This window comes from Gallinula chloropus (assembly GCF_964237585.1).
Source record: "Gallinula chloropus genome assembly, chromosome: 11".
In the NCBI taxonomy this organism is placed as follows: Eukaryota; Metazoa; Chordata; class Aves; order Gruiformes; family Rallidae; genus Gallinula; species Gallinula chloropus.
This window is the reverse complement of record NC_140096.1, coordinates 3007373-3030133: the sequence shown is the minus strand read 5'-3', so window position 1 is coordinate 3030133 and position 22761 is coordinate 3007373. Positions and strand designations below refer to the sequence as shown.

Here is a 22761-nt window from a genome sequence, read left to right as displayed (position 1 = left end):
CCCCCCGAGGGGCTCCCCCAGCCGCGGCTCCTCTCCCCCCGCTGCCCTGGGAGCTGCTGGCAGGCAGCCCCGGCTTCCCCCCCCCCTTCCTGCAGCGGTTTGCAGACCTGGGATTGGTTTTTAATTAAGACAACTGGAGCGCTGACAGCCCCGTGCCCAGCAATTCTGTTTCTGCAGGGAAATCGGAGGGAAAACCCTCACCTTCCGTGCTGCAGAGGAGGCTGTGCCGGAGGGGGCAAGCTGGCCTGGCAGCACCAGTGGCCCTGCTGCATCTGGGTCCCTCCTCTAACCCATCCCCAGCAGCTCTGGCTGGTACTTCCTGAGTTCGTTTTCGAAGCCTCCCTGGATACTGGGAGCCCCAGTTCAAGCCCAGTCCAGCCCAGCACTGCCCTTCCTTGCGAGGTGAGGCACAGCCAGCTCTCGAAGCTGTCTCGTCTCAAGGCTGGCTCAGCATCAGCCACGCTCACGCCCCAAGACCCCACCAGCCAAAACTGAGTGAGCAGCAGCCCCGGGAGCGAGGGGTAGGGTGCCAGCAGGTCCTGCTCACTGCTTCAGCTGCTCCCAGCTCCTGACAGCCATCAACCCACCTGCTTTACCCAGCCCCGAACTGGTTTCAGACCCAGTGGCCTCAGTCATCTGCAGGATGAGCACCCCAGCAAGGGACCATCCTAGTACCATCCATGGTCCCTCCTGGGGACAGACCCGCTCCGGCAGGGCACAGTGTCCGACTGAACTCAGCCCTTTGCCTTGGGGCCATTCAGATGTGGGGACAGAGGCCAGAGAGGCCCGTGGGGCTCCTCATCCCTGCAGTGGGTCCACTGACAGGACACCGCACTGCAGCCCCTGCTCTGAGCCCAAAGCCAGCTCTGTCCTGACCGGTGTTGGGCTTCCCCACCTCTCTCCCTCCCCCAATACTCTCTGAGTGTCCCAGGCACCCATCTGGCCACCATCCCGCAGCTGGGAAGGAGGCAGTGGAGCCCTGGGTGGGGCAGATGAGGGAGGGTCTCTGTGGTGGGGAACAGGTAACAGCAGGGACCTGGCTGGTCCCAGCCAACTGGGGCCAGAGGGCTGGCCATGGGCAGCTGGAGGTGCAGCAGAGGGGCTGTGTACCCCCCACGCCAGGCACTGCTGTCCCCTGGCTCCAGGGCACCACAGCTTTTACCTCAACAAAAAGGAAATGCCCCTGTGCCATCCCCAGGGGCTGGGGGGGGGCAAAGGCTCCCAGGGCTTTTGGGGCAGGGAGGAAGCCAGACTCCACGCTGGGGCCACCAGCTCAGCCAGGGGCTAGTGGGTGGCAGGGAAACGCTCGCTGCTTCCTCTCCTTTTCTCTCGTTGGGGTTTTTTCAGCCCAGGGTAAATTCATGCAACACAACAACAGTGCAGGCAACCCCTCGCTGGCCCACCCCAGGGTGCTGCACAGGGCCTGCAACACCCAGGCTGGGTCCTGGGCAAGGTGACAGCGTGGGCAGCACCCAGCCCCCAACCCCAGCCTGAGCTGACGCTGGTGGCAGCCCTCAGCTCCCAGCAACAGCACCCAGAGCCAGAAGAGCCCTGTGAGGTTTTGGGGTGTGGGCCAGGGCACACGGCCCCATGGGTGCCTGCACCCCAGTCCCACAGGACAGCCCCCCCCATCCTGGTATGTGGGGGATTGGGGTGACCACGGCAGCTTTGCCCCAGCTGCAGGGGACAGGCAGCACCCGGGGCCAGCACCTGGCTGCGATGCCGACGCGGGAGGAGACATCTCTGGTGTGGGGGATGTGGTTCCTGGGACCAGCAGCAGCTCTGGCTGAGCCCAAGACAAGTGCAGCACAGGAAGGAAGAGGCCCGGAGGGATCCCTGCCAGCTCCCAGTGCACCAGAGCTGCAGCACTGACCTCAGCGGGCTGTTGGAGCCACCCAGCACCCTGCCCGCACCCAGCACCCTGCTGTCAGCCCTGGGGAGGGATGGGTCGGGCAGGAAGGCCGGGCTCAGCGGCAGGAAGAGGCAGAGGTGGGCAGGAAGAGGGCAGGGTCCGCACCACGGCCTGTGGTGCAGAGCAGCAGCGGCACCCCACAGCCCCGGGGAGAAATTACTGCTACCGTGCAGGGGAAAGAAAGAGAAAAGAACAAAGAAAGAACAAAACCAAAGTCTTTCTGTAAAAGTTTATATAAAGACAAGGCCCAGAAGGGAGGCAGGGCCTTGCCCTGCGCTGTACCCCCCCGGCAGCCACACAGAGCTGGTCACGTTGCACCAGTCCGCAGCACCCTGCCCACACCAGGCAGGGGGGGCAGCACCCAGGACCCCCCCACACACACAAGGCAGCCCCAGGGTAGAAGGTACCAGGCAGAACCAGGAGCCTCTCCTGGTTCCTGCACCAGCTCCAGTCCAAGCAGCAGAGAGGCAGGCAGCTATCGTGCTCTCTTGCGCGGGGGGCGAAAGGGCGGCTCCTGGCGCCGGGGCGCGATGTCCAGCGCTGGCTTGGCTGCCCCGCCTGCTGCCGTGGCCACGTTGGGGACATCCTCAGCTGAGAGGGGCTGGATGATGTGTCCCGCCCGGGTAACGACCCGGGGGGCGGTCAGCTTCTGGAAGGCACGCTGCGTGTTCCAGGTGGAGCCCACGGGCGTCCGGATGCTCTGCTCAAACTGCTGGTGCCTCTCAAAGGGGAAGGGCAGCTCGCTGACCTGCGGGGACAGAGTGGTTCCCAAGTGTGCAGCACCTGCTTGTGCTGTGGTTCCAGCCCCTGCCCTGCTGAGCAACTCCCCACCACCTCCCCTCTTCTGGCAGAGCCTAGGAGGGAGCAGCCCTGTAAATCCAACACACTGCTGGCCTTGAGGTCCTCACACCTGCAACTTGTGGGCAGACAGGGAGCCGGAATGCATTGGGAAAGGGATAGTGGAAGGTTCTGAGCCAGCCTGGGGGCCAGAGCACACGCTGCAGCAGCGGCTCAGGGCAGTCAGGCATCACCCACCTGATGTGCTGCCGCGTGGATGTTGCGCTTCTCACTTATGATGACGTGGGGCAGGTGCTGGTCCTTCCTGGGGGGTGCTGGGGGCGGCTTCACCAGGAACCTGTTGGGTAAGGGGGGCTGTCAGGGCCTGGCATGGGGCACTCAGGGCCTGGCGCGGGGCGAAGGCGCTGCCACAGCCTCTCTGCACTCACCGCCTGACTTTCTTGGCGCTGGGTTTCAGGCCTGTGCCTCCCCACTCGCCCCAGCCCGGCAGCACCAGGTTGAGGGGCTGAGGCTTTCCCGCTTGCTCCGCCTTGCGCTTCTCCTGGCGGAAGTCGGCGACCACGTCGTCCCCAGCAAAGGCCTCTGTGATGACCCCTCGCTGGTCAAAGCCACCGTCCTGCGGAGAGAAGAGTCAGTCCCCAGCCACCAACCCCACCCTGGGATGCAGGGACAGGCTGGGGCCACCCACCTCCTCCTCCACGACCAGCGGCAGGCTGGGGCACTGAACCTCCTGGGACTTCCCAGACATCATGGCCTGCAGACTGATCATCTTCTTCTTGGCTGGCGGTTTCTTGGCAGGCCTGGCCTCAGCCCTGCCCTGCTCCTGCTGCTGCGCTCGCTGCTCTGCTCCCGTGGCTGCTGGCTCCTCCTGCTCTTCCCCACGCTCCTCTGAGGCCAGAGCCTCGACATCCTCCATTGTCCGCACGCGGTTCAGCTGCTCCGACAGCAGGATCTGCTCCTGGGCCTGGGGAGGCTGCTCCATGCCCGTGCTCACCTGCTCCTCAGCACTTGTGGTGTGGAGGGGACTGGCCCCCAGCAGTTCAGAAGTGGCCTCTGTCCCATCAGCACCTGTACATTGAGGCAACAGGTGAGAATCACAGACTGCTCTGGGTTGGAAGGGACCCAAGGGTCACAGAGCTCCAACCCCCCTGCCACAGGCAGGGACACCAACCTCCAGGCCTGGAGCTACACAAGGTTGCCCAGGGCCCCATCCAACCTGGCCTTGAACACCCCCAGGGATGGGGCACCCACCCCCTCTCTGGGCAGCCTGTTCCAGCCCCTCACCCCTCTCTCTGTACAACACTTCCCCCTAATATCTAATTTAAACCTTCCTTCCTTTAGTTTTAATCCATTCCCCCACGAAGGGAGCAGGACAGCACATGAAGCCGGGCAGAAAACAGCCCCTCCAACCCCCTTCCCTCTGCCCAGCCCCATGCTGCTCAGGGCTGCTCCTCACCTTGTCCCTCAGGGGTCCCTGCCCGCTGCTGCTGCTGCTGCACGCGCCGCTTCTGCGCAAAGCCTTGTAGCAGAGCTTCCTCCTCCGACATCTCCTCCTCCTCCTCCTCCTCTGACATCTCCTCCTTGTTCTGGGCAGCACCAGGCGCTGCAACGTCTCCAAGATCCTCCTGCACCTTGGGTTCCTCAGCTGGGTTGCTGGGCTTGCCCAGCATCCAGGGATTGGTTCCGCTGGGATCCGCAGGGACAGTGGGGACAGTCACAGACACGGGCTCCTCCTCGGGCACATCTGAGGGCTCCTCCTCAGGCAGCTGCACCCTCACCTTCTCCATCAGCTCCTTGTTCTTGGCCAGCTGCTCCTGCATGGCCTTGCGGGCCTGGGAAGGGACATAGATGTGTCCAACACGGGCCAGAAACAACATTCCCCCTCTCCCTGCCCCAGCCAGCACCAGGGACCCCACTGGGGCCTTTCAATATAGAAATGGGGGCTTCCAAGAAGCATAGAGACACCCCGTGCTGAGGCTGGTACCAGCAGGACAAGGGACAGTGGTGTTAAAGTGAAAGAGGGCAGCTGGGGAGGGGCTGGGAGGCAGAAATCCTTCCCAGGGAGGGGGGAGGCCCTGGCACAGGGTGTTCAGAGAAGCTGAGGATGCCCCTGGATCCCTGGCAAGGTTTGAGGCCAGGTTGGATGGGGCTTAGGGCACCCTAGGCTGGTGGGGTGTCCCTGCCCATGGCATGGGGGCACTGGGGTGTGGGGTCACTTCCCACCCACACCAGTCTGGGCCTCAGATCTCACCTCCAGGTCATACTTAGCCACGATGGCCCTGGAGCGGGCCCACTTCCCCTTGTTCTGGTGCTTCAGGCTCATCCGCTCCTGGGGGAGAGCAGAAGAGAGAAGCATTAGGAAGAGCATCCTTGTGAGCAGGGACTTCCTGGGGGTGGGGGGGTAGAAGTGTGGAAGCAGCACCTGCATCCTGAGCTGCTCCAGCTCCTCCAGCCTCGCCAAGGCGGCCTCAGGGTCTGACTTCTGCAGCAGCTCAAACTCCTTCAGGGCCTTGCGGCGCTTCGTCTTTTTCAGCACACGATGGTACCTGGGGCACAAGGACAGAGAGGAGCCAGGAGGTGAGACCTCGTGGTGTGTGTGTGTGTGTGGGGGTGGCCTTGGGGACTGTGATGCTAGATTGGGAAGGAGAGGGCTGCTCTGCACAGCTTGTCCCCACCCTGCTGAGCCCAGAGGCAAAGCCTTACTTCTTGCTCTTGATCTTCTTCTCTCGACGAGCTTTGGCTTCGTAGTAGGACTGCAGGACCCGAGCCTTCTGCAGCTCTGCCCGCCGCTGCCGGGCCTGCCGGGAGCACAGCGGGAGGGTGAGCACCAGGGAAGGGCCCCCCAGAGCCAGAGGGAGGGTGAGCACCAGGGAAGGGCCCCCCAGAGCCAGCGGGAGAGTGAGCACCAGGGAAGGCCCCCCCAGAGCCAGCGGGAGGGTGAGCACCAGGGAAGGGCTTCCCGGAGACAGCGGGAGGGTGAGCGCCAGGGAAGGGCCCCCCAGAGCCAGCGGGAGGGTGAGCGCCAGGGAAGGGCCCCCCAGAGCCAGCGGGAGGGCGAGCGCCAGGGAAGGGCCCCCCAGAGCCAGCGGGAGGGCGAGCGCCAGGGAAGGGCCCCCCAGAGCCAGCGGGAGGGCGAGCGCCAGGGAAGGGCCCCCCAGAGCCAGCGGGAGGGTGAGCAGCAGGGAAGGGCCCCCCAGAGCCAACAGGAGGGTGGGCACCAGGGAAGGGCCCCCCAGAGCCAGGGCAGGGCCCGGGGGCAGCGCTCACCTCCTCCAAGCTCATGGCCTGCAGCGAGGCCGTCTCCTCTGGCGTCAGGAGCGGGTCCGCGATGGGCTGCTGCGTCTTGTGGAGCAGCGCAAAGATCTCCTGCTCCAGGGGAGTCCGGGCCTGGTGGGACAGAGCAGATGCAGCAGGAGCATGAGAAGGAAACACAAACCACAAGAGCTGATGCTCCCCCAGATGGCTCCAACCTCATCAGTGTCCCTTGCAAGGCCCGGAGAAGTGTGTCCCTCTCCTCCCACAGGTCACAGCAACAGCCTGAGGCTCCCTGTGAGCCTGGCCAGGTGCCTGACCAGCTGCCCTGCCCCAGTTGACCCCTGGGAGCTGCACAACAGCACCCACCTTCCATGCTGAAACTGCCTGTTCCAAGGGGACGACTGTAGCAATCTCCTGCTTCAGAGGGAAGACCAGCTGCTCCGCCCGCCGGTTCTGCAGAACCACCTGCTGCCACTTGCCCACGTCTTTGGAGCTCTGGACGTAGGCAGCTTCCCTCACAACCTGCAGGCAGGGGCAAAAAGGGAGAAGGATGAGCAGAGAACAGCCAGCCCATGTCAGAAAGGAGCGGCCAGGCACACAGGGGCTCCACTCTTCTGGCCTTGCCTCTGCTGCCTGCACAGCCCCACTCACCCTCTTGGCCTCCTCTTTGCTGAGTGGGAGCTCTACTGCCTTTTTCTGCTTCACCCTGGTCAGCTCCTTCTTCACACTGCTCAGGGCAGACTTGGGACGAATGGGCTGCAGGAGCTCAGACAGAACCAGCTTCTCCCCAGCACCTACACAAGGTCCCACAGGTCAGCACAGGCACAGCATTGCCAGGTCGAGGGGCTGCAGCTGAGCTCAGCCTGAAGTTCTGGGGCAGACACAGCAAGTCCCAAGCTGGCAGGCATGGGCTGGCAGCGCTATCCCGGTCAGGCAGCGGGAGCTCTGCCCAGCCTGCTGGGATCTCACCTTTGCAGCTGACGTTGAACTCAGACACCTGCACGCTGGCCTCAGTACGCTCTGCCAGCTTCTTCCTGCAAGAAAATAAACCAAAAGGCTCCTCACGCTGCCCTGTCCCCACCGTGCTTCTCCCCCCGAGCCGCTGCTGCGGCAGAGGAGCCGGTGGACAAGGGCACGGGGCGCCCTCCCACCCAGCCCCGGGGCCCCAAGGGGCGTGGCTGCCGGGCACGGCCCTCGGACCCCACTCACCTCTTCCGCCCCGAGAGGGAGCTGACCGCCTCCAGGAGCCGCTGGTGCCGCCGCTCGCCATCCTCCTGCCCCTGGCACACAGACAGAGCCGGTTACGGGACCAGGCTCGAGCCTGGGCCCAGCGCCCGCTCCCCGGTGTCCCGGCCTGCGCCCCCCTCCCCAGGCCGCCCACGGCTGCTGCGGACGCAGGGCACGGGGGGAGCGCCCGGAGCTCCGCACGGCGCGGCGGGGGCTGCCCGGAGGCGCCCGGCTCACCTCATCCTCGCCCTCGCTGGCGCTCCCGGCCGCCTCCAGGCCCAGCCACTCCTCCGCCATAGCTCCGCACGCCGGCCGGGCCGGAAAGCGCCGCGCCGCTCCCGCGCGACCTGCCGTAAAGCGCCCGCGCGCGCACCTTCCGCCCGGGCTGCTGCCGCCGCCCCGCCGCGCTTCCGCCCGCCCTGCCTGACGTCACGGTTGCCGTGGCAACGGGGCCTGGCAGGTGGAGGAGGGGCCGCGCCCCGGCCTGGCCTGGGAACGGGACGGAAGGGGGAGTGGCCCGGCCCGGCCCGGCCCGGCCCACGCCCCGCCTTTCGGGGGGTCCGTCCCCTCGGGACGCGGCCCCAGAGGCCGCCCGCAGCCCCAGGGCGCAGGAGCGAGCGCTCCCAGCGGTCGGGGCGGGGGCGGTGGGTGCCCGGCCCGGCCCGGCCCAGCCCTCCGAGCCCGGCGTGACGGAGCTGCCGGAGCGAGTTTCCCCCCGCGGCTGCGCCTCGGGTGCCCGGGGGATCTTGGCGGCAGTGGTGGCGCGAGGTCTGGCCCTCCCCAAGAAGCTCCGGCCCGGCTCGGGGGTACGGGGAGAGGCGCGGCTGCCCTCCGAGGGGCCCCGCTGGGTGTCCCGGCGGGCTGGTGCCCCGCAGAGCTGCTCCCGCAGCATCCTTCCCCCTGCGGCCCTGCCCTCGAGCAACGCTCTCGAGATGGACACGAGGAGGGGGCCGCGGCGGGGCCGGGGCCGGTGAAAGGGGGGGAAACATGGAGCCTTTCCCCCTCCTTCTCCCCTTCCCGTCCCCATAGCAACGGCCACGGGCAAAGTTCCCTTCGCTCCCTTTCCCCCGGGGGCCGGGAGCCGCGTACCCGCGGGCAGCAGAACGGGTGTGCGGCTCCGGCAATGCGGGGTTAGGGCTGGCGGGGGGACGAAACGGGACGGGGAAACGGGAGGCAGTGGCGGCGGCCGGGCCCCCGCCGGGTCTCGGGAGACCGACTGGGGAGGGGGGGGGGGGTAGCTCGGGCGGGGGCTGCACCGTGTCAGTCTGACAGCAGCCCCTGGGGCTGGCCCCGGGCTCAACCGGGGGGGTGACACACACACACCCCCCGGGCCGGTCCCCGCCGCCCCAGGGCTGCGGCCGCGGCGCCCCGCCCCTGCCACGTGCCGAGCCCCGGGGCAGCCCCGCCCCCCGCCCCGCCTCCCCTTGTCCGCACCGGGGCGGGGGCGGCCGTCGCGGAGTGACGTGTCTCGCAGCCAATAGGAAGGCGGGGAGCGGCGGGGCGGGGCGATGGGTGCGGCGGGACCAATGGCTGGCGCCGCCCCGCCCCTCGCGGCGACGAGGGGCGTGGTGACCCCTCCCGCGGCGCTGAGGGGAAGGATCGGCCCGCCCGGCCCGGCCCGGCCCGCCCGGCGCTGCCCGCACCGGCACAGGGTGAGCGGCTGCGGCGCGGGGCCCTTCCCTTCCCCTTTCCTCCCTTCCCCTCCTCTCCCGGGCGCGGGTTCCGGCGCGGCCGTGGGGCGGGGGGGCTGTCCTGCCCGTTCCCGTCCTGTCCCATCCCCTCCCCTCCCGGTGGGGCCTGTGCGGGGCCGCCCCGCCGCCTCCTTCCCTCTCTCCCTCCCTCCCTCCCTCCCTCCCACCGGGCGCTCCCCAGAGGGCCGGGGGCTTCCCTTGGCCGCCGCCCTGCCCATCCCCTCCTCCCCGGTGGGTTTCCATGGCGACACCCCTCCCGGGGCGCGGGGGTTTCCATGGCGACGGCCGCCGCCCCCCCCCCCCCCTGCTCCCCCGTCCCCCCCCCTCCCTCCTTAGCGCTGGAGCCCCGCCGGTCCGAGCCGCCGCCCCGCTGCTGAGATGCTCCCCCTCTCCCCACAGCCCCCCAGCCGAGCCCAGCGGGGCCCCCGATGATGCCGGGGGCGCGGGCGGTGGAGGAGCAGCGCCTGGACGTGTGGCGGCCGCCGCCGCCCCAGTGACGGCCCCGCCATGTCGGTGATGGTGGCGAGGAAGAAGGTGGTTCGGAAATGGGAGAAGCTGCCGGGCAGGAACACCTTCTGCTGCGATGGCCGCATCATGATGGCCCGGCAGAAGGGCATCTTCTACCTGACGCTCTTCCTCATCCTCGGCACCTGCGCCCTCTTCTTCGCCTTTGAGTGAGTTCCCCCCCCCTCCCCGCGGCAGCCGGGTCACCCCACGGCCCAGGAATGGGGTTTGCTCTGGGTTCCTCTGCCCACCGGCCTCTGGAGAGGGAGGGGAGCTGGCAGAGAGGAGCCTGGCCTGGAGGGGCTCTCTCTGGCAGGGTGGGTCTTTGCCCTGACCAGCCTGACCCCGAAGGTTTTGCGGGAGGATGGGCCTGCTGGAGCTTTACCCTGCAGGGTGCTGCTGGCTCTTCATCCCTGTGTTTGGGGCTCGGGGTCCTGAGCACAGCTAGAGGGGATGGGGCTTTGGGGTGCTGGCACCTTGCCCAGGGAATAGCCATGGTGCAAGGGCACCGCTGCTGCAGCAGCCGATGCTGACATGGGCCAGGCAGTGGGGTTGAGCCAGCATCCCTGCCTGCTGGGTGTGCATTGCAGCCCCCCTCCCCAGCTCAGCCTGGAGAAGGGATGAAGCAGAGCAGCTTGGTGGGTTTAGTGCTGACCTGCTAGCTAGGAGTTTGGGAGGGCTGTGCTACAGCAGGCCCTCCAGTCAGCTGAAGCCCTGCCCGGTGTTCTGAGAGGATCCAGCCATCCTTTTAGCTTGGCAACCTAAAGACCTGCAGCCAAAGGCTTGGATACTGCCTGAAGAGCGGGATCTGCCCCCTCCCCACAGCTTTCCCCTGTGAGCTGGGCAGGGGAATTGAGCTGGCTGCAGACCAATCTTGCAAGAAAAGCCACAAACAAAAGGGAAAGCAAAGCCCTGTTTGCCTGAGCACCCCTGCCATGGGGAGGGGGCAGGACTGCCCCTTTAGCCCAAGGATGGGCTTGGGTCAGCTCAACAACTGTGAAACTTTCCTTCCCCTGTCTCCATCTGCCTGTTTACGTTGCCTCTAAGGAGGCAAAGGTCCTAAACCGTGTCGGGTAATAACAAAAGCTCTTTAAGCCAGGAAAGCAGGCGGAAGAAACTGCTCCCTGCTTCAGCCCTGGCTGTTCCTCCAGGTAGATAAAGCGCTCGGGCCAGATGCTGGCCTCCTAGGTGTCTTCCCCATACCAGGGAGCTTGTCTCACCTTCCCATGGCCTGGCATTGCTCTCTCAGGCTCCTCTTATTAGCGGAGGCAGCCTTAGAAAGGGCTTTCTGGAACAGTCTGCCAAGGCTTGCCACATCCCAACAGCAGGGGTGAAACGGCTAAAGCTGGGTTTTGATCAGGTCTGAGACTGGTTTTATTTCTTAGTCCTCATGTAGCTTTGGAGGCTGGTGCCATACAACTGCAACATGAGGTGTTGGGGCTCCTGAGTGTGGAGAGCCCCAGTTATCCCCATCCCTCTGAATTCCAAGGTATGAATTGACACTGCTCTTTATTCTGTTGGGATTTTTGTTTCCCCATCTGGAAAAAAAAACCAGGGCTAAGACTTCCTGCCTTGCAGGAAGAACTTGTAAGTGTTACTGCTCCAGAAACACTTATTGCCAGGGCTAATTGCTCTCGCTCCCTGCAGAGCCTGTCCTGAGCAGAAGAGTGGAGCCCCAGCCCACTCTGCCATGCTTGCCCTTCCCAACTGCCCACTCTGGCTGCGTGGGGCAGAGTGGTGCCACGATGGGCAGTTGGTCTGTGGGTGCAGTGGGTGACTGAAGAAGCTCCTTCCCATGTTCCAAGAGGCAGAGGCCTGCGGAGGGGTCACTGACATCCTCACTTGTGCCAAAGCATCCAGGACACATCTTCTGCTGGAGGGTTGGTTCCTGTGGGGGCCACTGAGATGGGAAGGTTTTTCTGGGAGCAGAAAAACCTGGGGTTCTGTTGTATCAGCTGAGTGCTTTTGACTGGGGAGTTGAGGAAAAGTTTGGAAAAAATCCAAAATAGCCACTTGATACTGTCAGAGCACCTCAGTGTTCCCTGTCTGACCCAGCTGGGAGCCCAGCACCTCAGTGTTCTCTGTCTGACACTGCTGGGAGCCCAGCACCTCAGTGTTCTCTCTCTGACCCAGCTGGGAGCCCAGCACCTCAGTGTTCCCTGTCTGACCCAGCTGGGTTTGTTTTGAAAGTGATCAGGGGATTTTGTGTTTGGGAAATGCTGCCTTCCCAACCAGGAACAGCCTGTGAGGTCTCTTCTTCCCTGACTGGGGAGGGTGCCCACCTTTTACCCTGTGTGGCTTCCACATGCCTGAGGGTGCTGTTGCGTGAGGGGTCTTGGCCTCGATCTTTTTGCTGTGTCATCCATTTGTTAGAGCTTTGGGCAGATTCTTCAGTGTTTACCTGAAAATTGGTGGGGTTCTTCCACCCCCCCACCCTGTAAAGTTTGTGCTGTGCAGAGCAGTTTGGGGTGTAAGGCTCTGGTTCTGGGGCAAAGGGGTGGGTGGAGGAGTCCTTTCCGTTCTGGTCCGCTCGCTGCAGGGGTGCTGGTGTTGTGCTTGTTCCATTCAGCTGAATCACTGGCGCAGTCACACCTTGCCTAAACAAGGCTGGGGGTGCCTGGAGCCAGGAAATGCCTGGCTGCTCCATCCCCAGCCAGTGTGGGGTTTGATCCCAGCCCTCCAGGCTGCTCTGGCTTGGCTCTGATTACAGCGGAGAGCCCGCGGTGGCTGGCATCACACGTCATGAGATAAGCCGCCCTGTTCCTGGCTGAAGGAGCCCTCCCCAGCTGGGAGATGACAGCCTCTCTGTTTGGGCTGCTGCTGGTATTTATTTATTGTTTCTCCCCCCACCCCCTCCACGTAGCTCTCAGCTCATCAGCTGTGTCTCCAGTGGGATGCTCTGAAGCCACCGCAGCCCCAAAGCCCGCGAGGTTGTAGGTTTTTATCCCCCAGCCCGCAGAGCTGTGGTCTGGGACTGGGTAAGTCCTTTCACCCAGGAGCCAGCAGGACCCAGAGAGTCAGCTGAGCTGTCAGCACTGTACCCAGAGATCCCAGTTCTTCCTCCCAGATCAAGCAGAGGACTGTGGAGCCGACCTGGCCCTGTGGAGCTGTCCTGGCCGCTGGGGAAGTGCTCAGCAGTGAGCAGATTCCTCTGCCCAAGGGCACCTCTCCGGCTGCCACCGTGGCAGAAAGCAGCTCCTGCTGCTCCAGGGCTGTGGCTGGTCCCTGAGGGTCTGAGACCTATATTTAACTGGGTCTGCTCTGTGACTGTAACATGCCTGTAAAATGTGGCTCAAGACCCTCCCGGCGTTATTTCCCACATGTAGCAGGGGCGTCAGCTTTGGGGAGAGGGCGCTCAGCTCTCCTAACTACGCCCAGGTAAAGCACTTAGTGAAATGCCTGTGGGAATGAAGGGGATGGGCTGTAACGTCCTGTCTCTGGCTGCCGGGAGGTTCCTCGGTGCAGTTTGGCAGCCTTGTCTGCAGTGCCGCCCCACCGAAGCGAGAGGTCTCCCTTCGGCTCTCCAAAGCAGCTCCAAGGGAACTGGATTTCTTTTGTCTTCAGCTTTTCAGCACGACTGGTCAAGGTTTGTAAATGTTATGGGCAAGATAGTGCCTGCAGTGCCAGGCTCCCGAGCACAGAGAGGGGCTGCTGTTTGATTTTCCAATAACCAAGCACGTTTATCACTCCCCCCCACACCCCCTTACTTAGCTAAGCAGAGATTAAAATGTCTCTGTTTTCTGATGAGCTGAAGAACCTCTGCTGACCCTTCCTGTGACTTAAGTTTTAAAAATTTACTCTCCAAACCCCAAAGATCCAAGATTTTGCACCAGTAAAGAGGTGCTTCTGAGATGACTTTTGCCTCTGCTTAAGTTTGTCAAGTCCCATCAAAACACCAACTTGACCCATGCACCAATAATGAGGTGCTTCTGAGATGACTTTTGCCTCTGATGAAGTTTGTCAACTCCCATCAAAACCCCAACTTGACCCATGCTTTTGAGTAGCTGTAGGTGCTCTCAGTAGGCTTGGGGGTACCCAGAGCTCAGCTCGTGTTGCTCCTGAAGACGTGTTTCTGTGTGAAGCAGCTGCTTCTCAGTGTTTGCATTCTGTGCCCTTTTCCTCTTGTAGGCTGGCTCCTGGTCAGAAGACAACTTTGGTTCCTCTCTCTCTTCCCACAGCGTGCTCGTCCTCTGTGCCATTCCCCACGTGGATGGTGGATCCCAGCTGCTCCCTTGCCTGTGCCCAGCTTTGGGTCTGGCTGTGCAAAGAGCGATGGAGCCGGTGGCTGTGTGATTGGGTTGGAAGCCTGTGGCTTGTGCTGGTGGTGGAACTGTGCTTTGAAGTCGGGCTGTACCCAGGGTTTAGGTGCTGCTGTGGACAGACAAGGGTAGGAGGTGGGAGGCTCAGGTGCTGCTGGGAAAGGGCCCTGGACTTGAGGCGTCGCAGTGCAGCCGCTACCCGGGATTTCAGAGCAGCGGTTTCCACGCTCACCGCAAGGACATCAGCTCCTGGAAAGCATCCCAGGCCTGGGAGATGTGGATGACTCAGTGCTCTGGTGAGGGTTAAACATTGGGTAAAGATCCTGCTTTGCTTCCCCAGCGCTGGGGGCATTCCTTAGCTGAAGGGTCCTAAGGTTATTCCTTACTTTAGGAAAGTTGAGTAGGTGGTTTGCAAGTGAGATGTACACACACTGTACAACAGAGCTGGTGCTGAGCTCTGGAGGGACCCAGCCATGCCATGTGCTGCCTGATGGCCGTGGCTGAAGTCCACTTCCATCGTGGGGGGGTGGTGTGTGGATGTGTGTGAGTGTTTTCCCCTTCCCCCAGAGCTTTGCTTAATGTGCTGCCTGCAGCAGCTCCCAGAGTGGTCACGGAGTAATCGGTCAAGTTGTCCTCGCACCATAAACTCGTGGCAGCTCCCATCTGCTGCTTCTTGCTGTGTTGTCCCCCTGCTTCTCGTGATCTCTTTGTTTAAGCCTTTCTCACACCCCCCCAGACCCACCCCCCGTGATGATGGGCTGTGATAGTGCTGTTATTGTCTGCTCTTCGATGACAGAATGCTCAAGAACACAGATCCTGTGCTGGAGGAGGAGCCATGCCTCTACATGCCAACAGTGTGTCTCTGTTGACTCTCAGCTTTCCCAAACAAAAGGTCTTTAACAAGTCTGTTAATTAGCAGTGTGAACAAATGGCTGAGCACAACCCTGCTGCAGAGGATGGGTGGTCAGAAGGTTCCCTGGCACTAGTGAGTACCAAGTCAGAATGGTGTGTGGTGGCTTTACCTGTTGCTTAGGTGCTCTGGACAGCACTTGGCTCTCTTACCCAGGGCAGAGGCACTGGGCACGTTCCCTGAAAGCCACCTTCCAAAAACCAAGGCTCTGGCAGGGCAGGAGGCTGGCAGTGGGCTCCATGTTGGGCCTCAGGATGTCATTTCAGTGTGGTGGGAGTTTGTCTTGCTCACCCATCTCTGACCTTGTGTCTGGGCCATGTTTAGGGACACGGCAGCGCTGCCTGGGGAGGCAGGAGGGCCCTGTTGGGCCCCTGCTGTGCCGGGGCACGGCTGAGCATCCAGCCCAGTGCCTGGATCTTTGCTTCATGCCAGAGGAAAGATGGCAACAGGACAATGGCATCGCTGAGCAGACATCTCCTGCAGGCAGCTGCAGGTGCTCCCCTTCACGCTTCCCTGGGTGAGCTGCCAGGTGTCTCTTCCCCATCAGACAGGAGAGTGGGCATCTGGTGTTTCCCAGGGCTTTGGCCCTGCCCTTCCTGCTGGGCAGACAGACTGTTTGGGGCAGCTTCTCCCTGCTCCTGACCTGGGAACCCACCCTGCCTTGTGCCCCGCTGGGATGTGGCCGGCCGGGCTGGGTACCAGCGGGCTGGTGCCGCTTCCCTTGCCGCGGGGAGGAGGAGAGTCGCGTGCTCGTCGCTTCCATCTCCTACCACCACAGGCTGCTTCCCATTCCTGCAGCACACTGTGCAATGCCTGACATCAGTCTGGAGGCCACCATTGCTGTGCCTCAAGGGGCAGCCGGGCTGGCTGTGTCCCTGAAGGGCAGGATTCCTTACTAAGGTGCATAGGAAGCAGCCAGTGGGTCGCATCCCACGCTCCTGCCCGTGTGCAGGTTGAGCAGGGACTGAGCCCATTTATTCTGGGCGCTGGCTGTGTAGAGCTCTCAGGTCTGTGCCCAGCAGCACACACCCAGCCCTGATCACACGCTTGCAGGTAATAAACCTCTTTGCTGTGGAAGGTACATCTGAGGCTGGAAGCTGGGGCACAGGTTTGGCTCAGCTTTAGCACCGTTCCCGAATCCATATTTTAAGCCTGTAAGGTTTTCCCATGGTTGCAGCAGTTATGAAAGCTGCCCTGTCAGCTGGACAAGGGTCGAGCTGCAGCCCTTTGAGGCAGGGCCGTGTCCAGCTCTCAGAAGAACAAACCTCTGTTCCTTCCCAGCTTGGGATCCAAGGGTTCTGTTTAATTGCTGACTGACTTGCAGCTCTCTTTCTAGACTTTGCCCCTGCAAAGGGAAAGCCAAGTGATCTTAGGCTGCCTAAAGATTGGAAGCTCAGCCCTCTAGCTGCTCCTTAAACATCAGCAGGACTCTGCATGTGGACAACTCAAAGTGTTGTGGTGTTTCAAGGAGCTGTGGAATTTGAACAACAGCTGGTTTAGGGGATGGGCCCTGTGCATCGCTGTGGGTGCTTTGTGTTGTGGCTGTAGCTTCAGTGTACAGCCCTTTCTGGACCTCATCACATGCAGGGAACAGCCATTTGCTGTTGCTGGAGTCAAGCAATGGTGAATTAAAGCCCAGTGAGCCTTCCTGGGGCAGGTGGGGGGCTGGCAGAGGAACCCCCTGGATCCAGCACCTGTATTGTGTTTGGAGGAGCGCTGGGGAATTGGGCTGTCCAGAACTGAATAGCGAATGCTGTGGGAGCTGGTTAGGGTGACAGACCCACTGGGGAGGGTTGTGCTGTGCTCTTCACCACAGTAGCCTTAGACTTTCCCCGAGGGAGCTGTCTGGGGGTTGGATCCAGTGCTGCGGGGTCAGGGTTTACCGGGTGCTGGCTTCCTTGGAGCTGGGGCAGCAAGGTGTGTGAGGGGAGGTGGAATTTTCCACCAGCGTTGGGATTTGGGTGGGGTTTTCCTTAAACTGTAGGGAACCTCCCTGGGAACTTCACCCCGGCATAAACGGGGTTTTCTGAAGGAATAGGAGTAAGAATGTGGGTTTCTTTCAGCCCAGGAGGTCTCTAAACCATGACTTCCATGCAGGCCTTCTGCATGGCCTGTGCTGCAGTGCCCACGCAGGTGTGTTTGGGGGTGTCCAGAAGTGACACAGGCTGCAGTGAGCTCCATCTCCCTGCTCCCTCTGCACCACCTCAACCAGTGGGATTAGCAGCCTGAATTCCTCATTGGACCTTTCCATAATTATAAAGCCAACGAACCTCACACTGTGTTTCCTCTCCCGAGCTGGGGTTGTCCTGGGGCAGGAGCCTTTCTGCTTTACTGTGAGCTCTGGAGCCCCTCACCTCAGGAAAGGGAGAGGAAATCAGGCGTCTTGTTGCACAGGAACACTGTGCTTCCACATGAGTCTGCTCCTGGGAAGCACCGGCACAATTCCTCCCTGGAAAGTGATTTCCATGGTACTGGATGTGGCTGCTGCTTGAGGGGACAGTTGAAGAGTCCCAGGGCTGTGATGTGCTTCCATGCCTTTGGCTCCCTGCAGTGGTGGGTGCCCAGACCAGCCCTGGGGTGCTTCCTTGGCTGCAGAGGCAGGATGCCTTTGGCTGGTCGAGCCGCCTGCGACTGAGCAAACCCAGAGCTGGAAATAAACTGGAATGCTGAAAGGCACAATGTGTCCAGCTGGTTAAAAGCACAGTGGTACTTTGATCGTGGCTGGTTGTTAGAGCTGCTCCAGGGGTGTTTCCCTGCGGTGGTGGGATCAGAAGGAAGTGCTGAGCAGCCTCTCTTCTCCAGATGTAGCCAGTGTTCGGAAAAGGCTGGGCTCTGATGCTTTGCCAGGCTCTCTCTGGCCCTGGCTCAGGCAGACCTTGTGCTGGGCTGATTCATCGCTGCCTCCTGATGTTCCTCTGCAGGTGCCGGTACCTGGCAGTCCAGCTCTCCCCAGCCATCCCTGTGTTTGCAGCAGTTCTCTTCCTCTTTGCCATGGCCACACTCCTGAGGACGAGCTTCAGCGATCCGGGGGTGATCCCCAGAGCCCTGCCTGACGAGGCAGCCTTCATCGAGATGGAGATTGGTGAGTGTGGAGCTGGCTGAGCTGGTGACAGCTGGAAAAGGTGCTCTTGTTTCTGGTGTGCCCACAGGCTGCATTCCCTGCAGAGCCTTCCTTCCCAGCTGGCCCTCCAAAAGCGACTTATCGGCCCAAATAGGGCATCTTACTGCCTGCTGGCTAATTCTGCTTGGCTGAGTCTCAGAAGGGTGGTGTGATGTGTCTGCTTCCCTCTCTGGGAACTCTTTCCCATGCTGTTTTCTCTCCTGTAGCCATGTGTGTACAAATTCAATCTGCCTTTGGGCAGGGGCATGGGAAGCTTGGTGTGGGCCCCTCAACCCTTCAGGTAGGGAGGAGGTTTGATCTGTACAGTGGCACCCTTCTGCCCTGCCCAATATGCCCACGAAAGCTCTGGCATCCCCTTCCCTGCGTCCGAGCTGCCAGGCTGGCTCTGGACCACGTGAGCAGAGCTGCAGCCACTGGCTCTAGACACACAGCAGGCTCTGATCCCACTGGTAGGAACAGTGGGCAGGTGAGTCCTCAACACAGTGGTGTTGCAGCAGCAGGTCTGATCCCTGCTTGTTTCTGTCCCTCAGAGGCCACCAACGGCACCGTGCCGCAGGGCCAGCGCCCACCCCCCCGGATTAAAAACTTCCAGATCAACAACCAGATCGTGAAGCTGAAGTACTGCTACACCTGCAAGATCTTCCGCCCGCCCCGCGCCTCCCACTGCAGCATCTGCGACAACTGTGTGGGTGAGTCAGCGCAGCGCCGGCCCGTGGGGTGACAACCCCCACCCGCTCTGCATCGGGGCTTGCGCTGCGCCTGCCGAGTGAGTCTGGGTTGGTGGGGTGTGAGCAGACGGGGACAGTTTGCTGCCTCCTCAGCTCAGGGATCTCCAGATTTCCTCAGGCCTGGAAGCCAGAACTTCACCTTTGCCAGAGCTTCTTTGGCAGTAGCCAGCCTAACGCGAGCACAACTCATCCATGGAAACCTGCAGTCTGGTTTTGGGGTTCACTGGACCACTGGCCTTGCTGGGCCAGAGGGTTGCAGTGCAGAGCTGTGTGACAGCAGCTCCTTGCATCAGTGTGGAGACGCTGCTGGTCTGTCCAGGGCCCCTCTCCTGTCTGCCTGGCTGCCTTTTGCTTTGGGTCATGTTCAGCACCCCTTCTCAAGGAAGAAACCCCGCTCTTCTGCAGCCCTCTCCTCCTCTGCAAGTTCCCAGCCCTTTGAGGGTTTCAGTGAACCCTCTTCTAACCATTCTAGTCGGGGCAGAGCAGCACCTGGGTTACATAAGGAATTCAGAACCACCACCAGGCCTTCATCTGACCCATGTGCTGCTGTAGTAAGCACAGTTACACCTCAGGTCTGTGAGAGAGGAGACGTGCACGGGGCCAAGCACTTAAACTCTTTACTGATGAGTTGCTCTGCACTTTAATACAAAGGTTTGGTGTTCTTACCTGGGCTCCCCTTCAGGAAGGGGGCTGTGATGTGGGGCCCTGCGTGAGCCCAGAGTTCGACCTGGTGGCCTCATCATTTTGGAAGTTTAGAGCTGGGTCAGGTGTGTGAGCATCAGGAGCCAGGCAGGACTGTGCTGGAGCAGCACTGATCTCCATCTTCGCTTCCACAGAGCGCTTCGACCATCACTGTCCCTGGGTGGGCAACTGCGTGGGGAAGAGGAACTACCGCTATTTCTACCTCTTCATCCTCTCGCTCTCACTCCTCACCATCTACATCTTCACCTTCAACATAGTCTACGTAGCACTGAGTGAGTCTGGCTGCGGAGAGGTGGATAGCTGGGCTGGCTGAGGGTGAGGGTGGGCTACAGATGGTGCTGCAAACCCAGAAGTGATGGAGTGGGAAAGGGAACTGCCCTCGGTGTGATGTTCCAGAGAAGACAATCTCTCTCTCTCTCTCTGTCTCTCTCTCTTTGTATTGCCAGAATCTCTGAAGATTGGGTTTCTGAACACGTTGAAGGAAACCCCAGGGACATATCCTTCCACGGTGCAGAGGGGCTGGCTGCTCCAGAGCTGGGGGTTAGTGTGAGCTGCATTATGGAGGGACTGGAGTCTTGGTGCTCAGGCTTCTCTAAGGAATCTTTCAGGGAATTTTTCCCTGTGATTACAAGGCAAGGAGCAATTTTGTGGCTTTTGGGAGGAGGGTGAAAGAGTAAAGCACTTGTAGAGAAGGAAAGAAGTTATTGTAGTGTGCCTGGATGTACGGACATGGCTTGGGGTGGGGGGCAACTGTTCCTAGGAGGTTCCCAGTCCTTAACTGTTCTCACTGTACTGGAGGTGCTCATCTGTTTCTTCACCCTCTGGTCAGTGGTGGGGCTAACTGGGTTCCACACCTTCCTGGTGGCACTGAATCAGACGACCAACGAAGACGTAAGTAGAGTCTTTCTGTTCCTCTGAGCCACGTTTCCTTTTCTCATCACTTCCCTGTTGCATCATGGCTGCATCCACCCTGCTGACATGTCCTGCAGGCCCAGGCTGGGGGCTGGGGGCATTTTTGGTGGAGCAGACCTGAGCTTGTGCCCTGACTTGCAGATTAAGGGGTCCTGGACTGGCAAGAACCGCGTGCAGAATCCCTACAGCCATGGCAACGTAGTGAAGAACTGCTGCGAGGTGCTCTGTGGTCCTCTGCCCCCCAGGTAAGCTCTTGAGAGGCAGCCCTGCTGGTTTTGCCCCAAGAATGGGCCCTGAGGAGCTCTCCTTGCTTGGGTGCAAGATGTGGCTCCTCTTCTGCTGGCAATGTGTGTGTTGGGGGCTTCTGGAGATCCCCTGGGACACGGCTGGGTGCTCTGAGGAAGGAAGGTCTTCTGTAAGCTCGGTTTGGGCTGCGCACGGGCTGGTTTGGAGAGGAACCCCTTCCCCTAATGTTTTCCTCTGGTGCTTTTCCTGCCAGGACAAGAAGCTGGTTTGGGGGAGGCCTGGGTCTCTCACCATGTGATTCTGCTCTTGCAGTGTCTTGGACAGACGGGGCATCTTGCAGCAAGAGGAGAGCACAGCTCAGGAGGAGTCGTGCCCACGGGGACCTAGTGCTAAAGAGCCCACGGCCGCTCAGGGCTCGGGCGGGCAGGAGGAGAGCGGTGGGCAGCAGAAGGATGGCGGCCTTCCTCACCTGAGTGCTGTGAGTGACTCCCTGGGGAGAGGGGGACAGTGGGGCCTGCATGGGGCTGCTGGTGCTTTGGGCCAGCAGAGAGGAGAGAAAGGCGACAGTGTGACTTAGCTGGAACAAAGCCCCACTTTGGGCCCTGCTGAGAGGCTGCCCATGAAAAGCCCGTTGTGCTCTGGCCCTGGAAAGCAGCATCTCTTGGAGCTATCTAGGACGGTGCTGGGCTCTCCGGACTCCTAGGTTAAAAGTGCCCTGCTGGGTACAGCACTGAGCAGCCTGCTCTGGTTTTGGAATTGGCCCTACTTTGTGGATGTGGTTGGACAGGAGGTTTCCAGAGTGCCCTTCCCACTTAAATTATCCTGCAAACATGGAAGGAAGCAGCTGGGCCTACTCCTGTTTGGGTTTGAGCTGCCTGTTTCTCTGGTGGAAACAGTCCAGATGGCATCTGCCGGAACAGTCCAGTCCTCCCTGTCTTCATGAAGCCACTGCTTTGCCTGTTTGGTGGCGCCTTGTCACTCCCTTGTCCCCAGGCATAGCTGAGGCCTCTGCCTGGTGCAGCTGGAGGCGGGGCATGTGGCTGTGTGCTCAAAAGGATGCTCTGTATCGGGGTGTACTCATCGAGTCACCACCGTCTTCTCTCTCCAGGTCCCTGCGCCGTCCCTGAGCAACACCGAGATGCCAGAGGAGAAGCAGCTAATGTCCGGGGAGCTCCCAGTCCCATCCCAGGACGCTGGGCAAGCAGAGCACTAACCTCTGCTTGAAAGGGAGAACTTTCTTGTTTTGTCTAATCAAAGCTGGAAGTGATTGAGAGGAGGAGGAGGAGGAGGAGGAGATGGGCTGGATGGCAGGCAAACGATTCCTCATGGCCGTTTTTCTTTAGTCGTTATTCACCTCGATGTGCGGGCGGTGCGGGCTGGCGCTGGCCTTCGCGGTGTCGGAGGCTGAGGAGCTGAGTGGCCCGTCTCGCTCACTGCTGGGCGCTTGTCGCCGCTGAGGCTGGGCTGCCTGCGGGCCGAGGCAGGACCTCTTGCTCTGCAGGTTGGCCTGGATGCTAAATCCCAGCTCGGGCAGCCAGGGCTGTCCCTCCGGCCCCGCCTCTCTGACAGACAACCTGCGGTCTGAGCAGCTCAGAAGCGACGTTCGGCTCAGCCTGCTCCCTACTGCTGAGGAGTCCTGATGGGAAGGGGAAAGCAATTCATGGCAGTAGCGTCCTCTCTCCCCTCCTCCCTCCTTCCTCTAATCTGTGGCATTGTTTTCTTGGTTAACGTGGCAGGGCTTGGTGGGAGACATTTTTGGTGCCAAATGGGCCAAAACAACGGGGAAGGTGTTCGGCAGGCAACGGTTTTTAAAGCAGCTTCCTCCTCGTGCTCCTCCTTTTTGTGTGGCTTGGCTGGCGTGAGAGCAGCGGTGGTGGGGGCCCTCCTTCCCGTCCTCTGCTTGACTGGGGGCTTGAGGGAAGGAGGCCTGTCCTGCCGCTTGTTTCCGCCCCGCGCCGGCCGCAGCGCGGTTGTGTAAGGGCTGTGTCAAGCTGCAGGGACGGCTCTGCTCTGGCTCTGCAGCATTGGCTCCCAGCACAGGTCTGCCTTTTCCCCTTGCCCTGCTGGGCTGCGGCTCTGTGGGACCTTAGCCCCTCTTCTGCGTTGTGTTGTCGTGTCCCCCTGCCTTGCCCTGCATTTCTCAGCTGTCCTTGGCAGGCTTTCAGAGTCTCGACGCTTCCCCAGGACGGGCTGCGCGGTGTCAGCCCTCAGTGCCTGCTCAGAGGAGGGAGGAGGAGAGGCCAGGGCCCGGTGCTGGTGGGACACCTCTGTGCAGCCCCTCTTCCCTTGCAACGCTGCCTGTGCTGCGCCCCACGGCTGGGCTGGGGAGAGCCCTGTGGCCGTGGGGGATGGAGGGCAGGCGCCTTGTGCCCCGGCAGCACCCCATCCCATACTGTGAGTGCTGGGTGCTGCTGTGCCCCCCCGCAGGCCTGTGCTGGTGCTGGGCAGGAGGGGAGGGTGGGCTCTCCTGCACGGGCCGCCTTCCTCCTTCCCCTG

The 22761-nt window shown here is 61.5% G+C and overlaps 2 protein-coding genes across 2 annotated transcripts; one reads left to right on the top strand and one right to left on the bottom strand.

Annotated features, from left to right (window-relative positions):
- Positions 1-2134: 2134 nt before the first annotated feature.
- On the bottom strand, positions 2135-7501 carry UTP14A (UTP14A small subunit processome component). Its single transcript, XM_084269330.1, has 14 exons — positions 7430-7501; positions 7175-7245; positions 6935-6999; positions 6617-6759; positions 6332-6487; positions 5978-6097; positions 5414-5508; positions 5133-5256; positions 4962-5039; positions 4167-4542; positions 3399-3778; positions 3139-3326; positions 2948-3047; positions 2135-2660 (listed from the first exon to the last, which is right to left on the bottom strand). The coding sequence occupies exons 1-14, from the start codon at positions 7487-7489 to the stop codon at positions 2388-2390; spliced, it is 2229 nt and encodes a 742-aa protein (XP_084125456.1). The 5' UTR covers positions 7490-7501; the 3' UTR covers positions 2135-2387.
- Positions 7502-8759: 1258 nt separating this feature from the next.
- Positions 8760-22273, top strand: ZDHHC9 (zDHHC palmitoyltransferase 9). The gene is made up of 10 exons (XM_084269316.1): positions 8760-8844; positions 9283-9557; positions 17478-17638; positions 18208-18366; positions 19242-19379; positions 19554-19602; positions 19896-19998; positions 20161-20264; positions 20578-20743; positions 21374-22273. The coding sequence occupies exons 2-10, from the start codon at positions 9391-9393 to the stop codon at positions 21476-21478; spliced, it is 1152 nt and encodes a 383-aa protein (XP_084125442.1). The 5' UTR covers positions 8760-8844; positions 9283-9390; the 3' UTR covers positions 21479-22273.
- Positions 22274-22761: the final 488 nt, after the last annotated feature.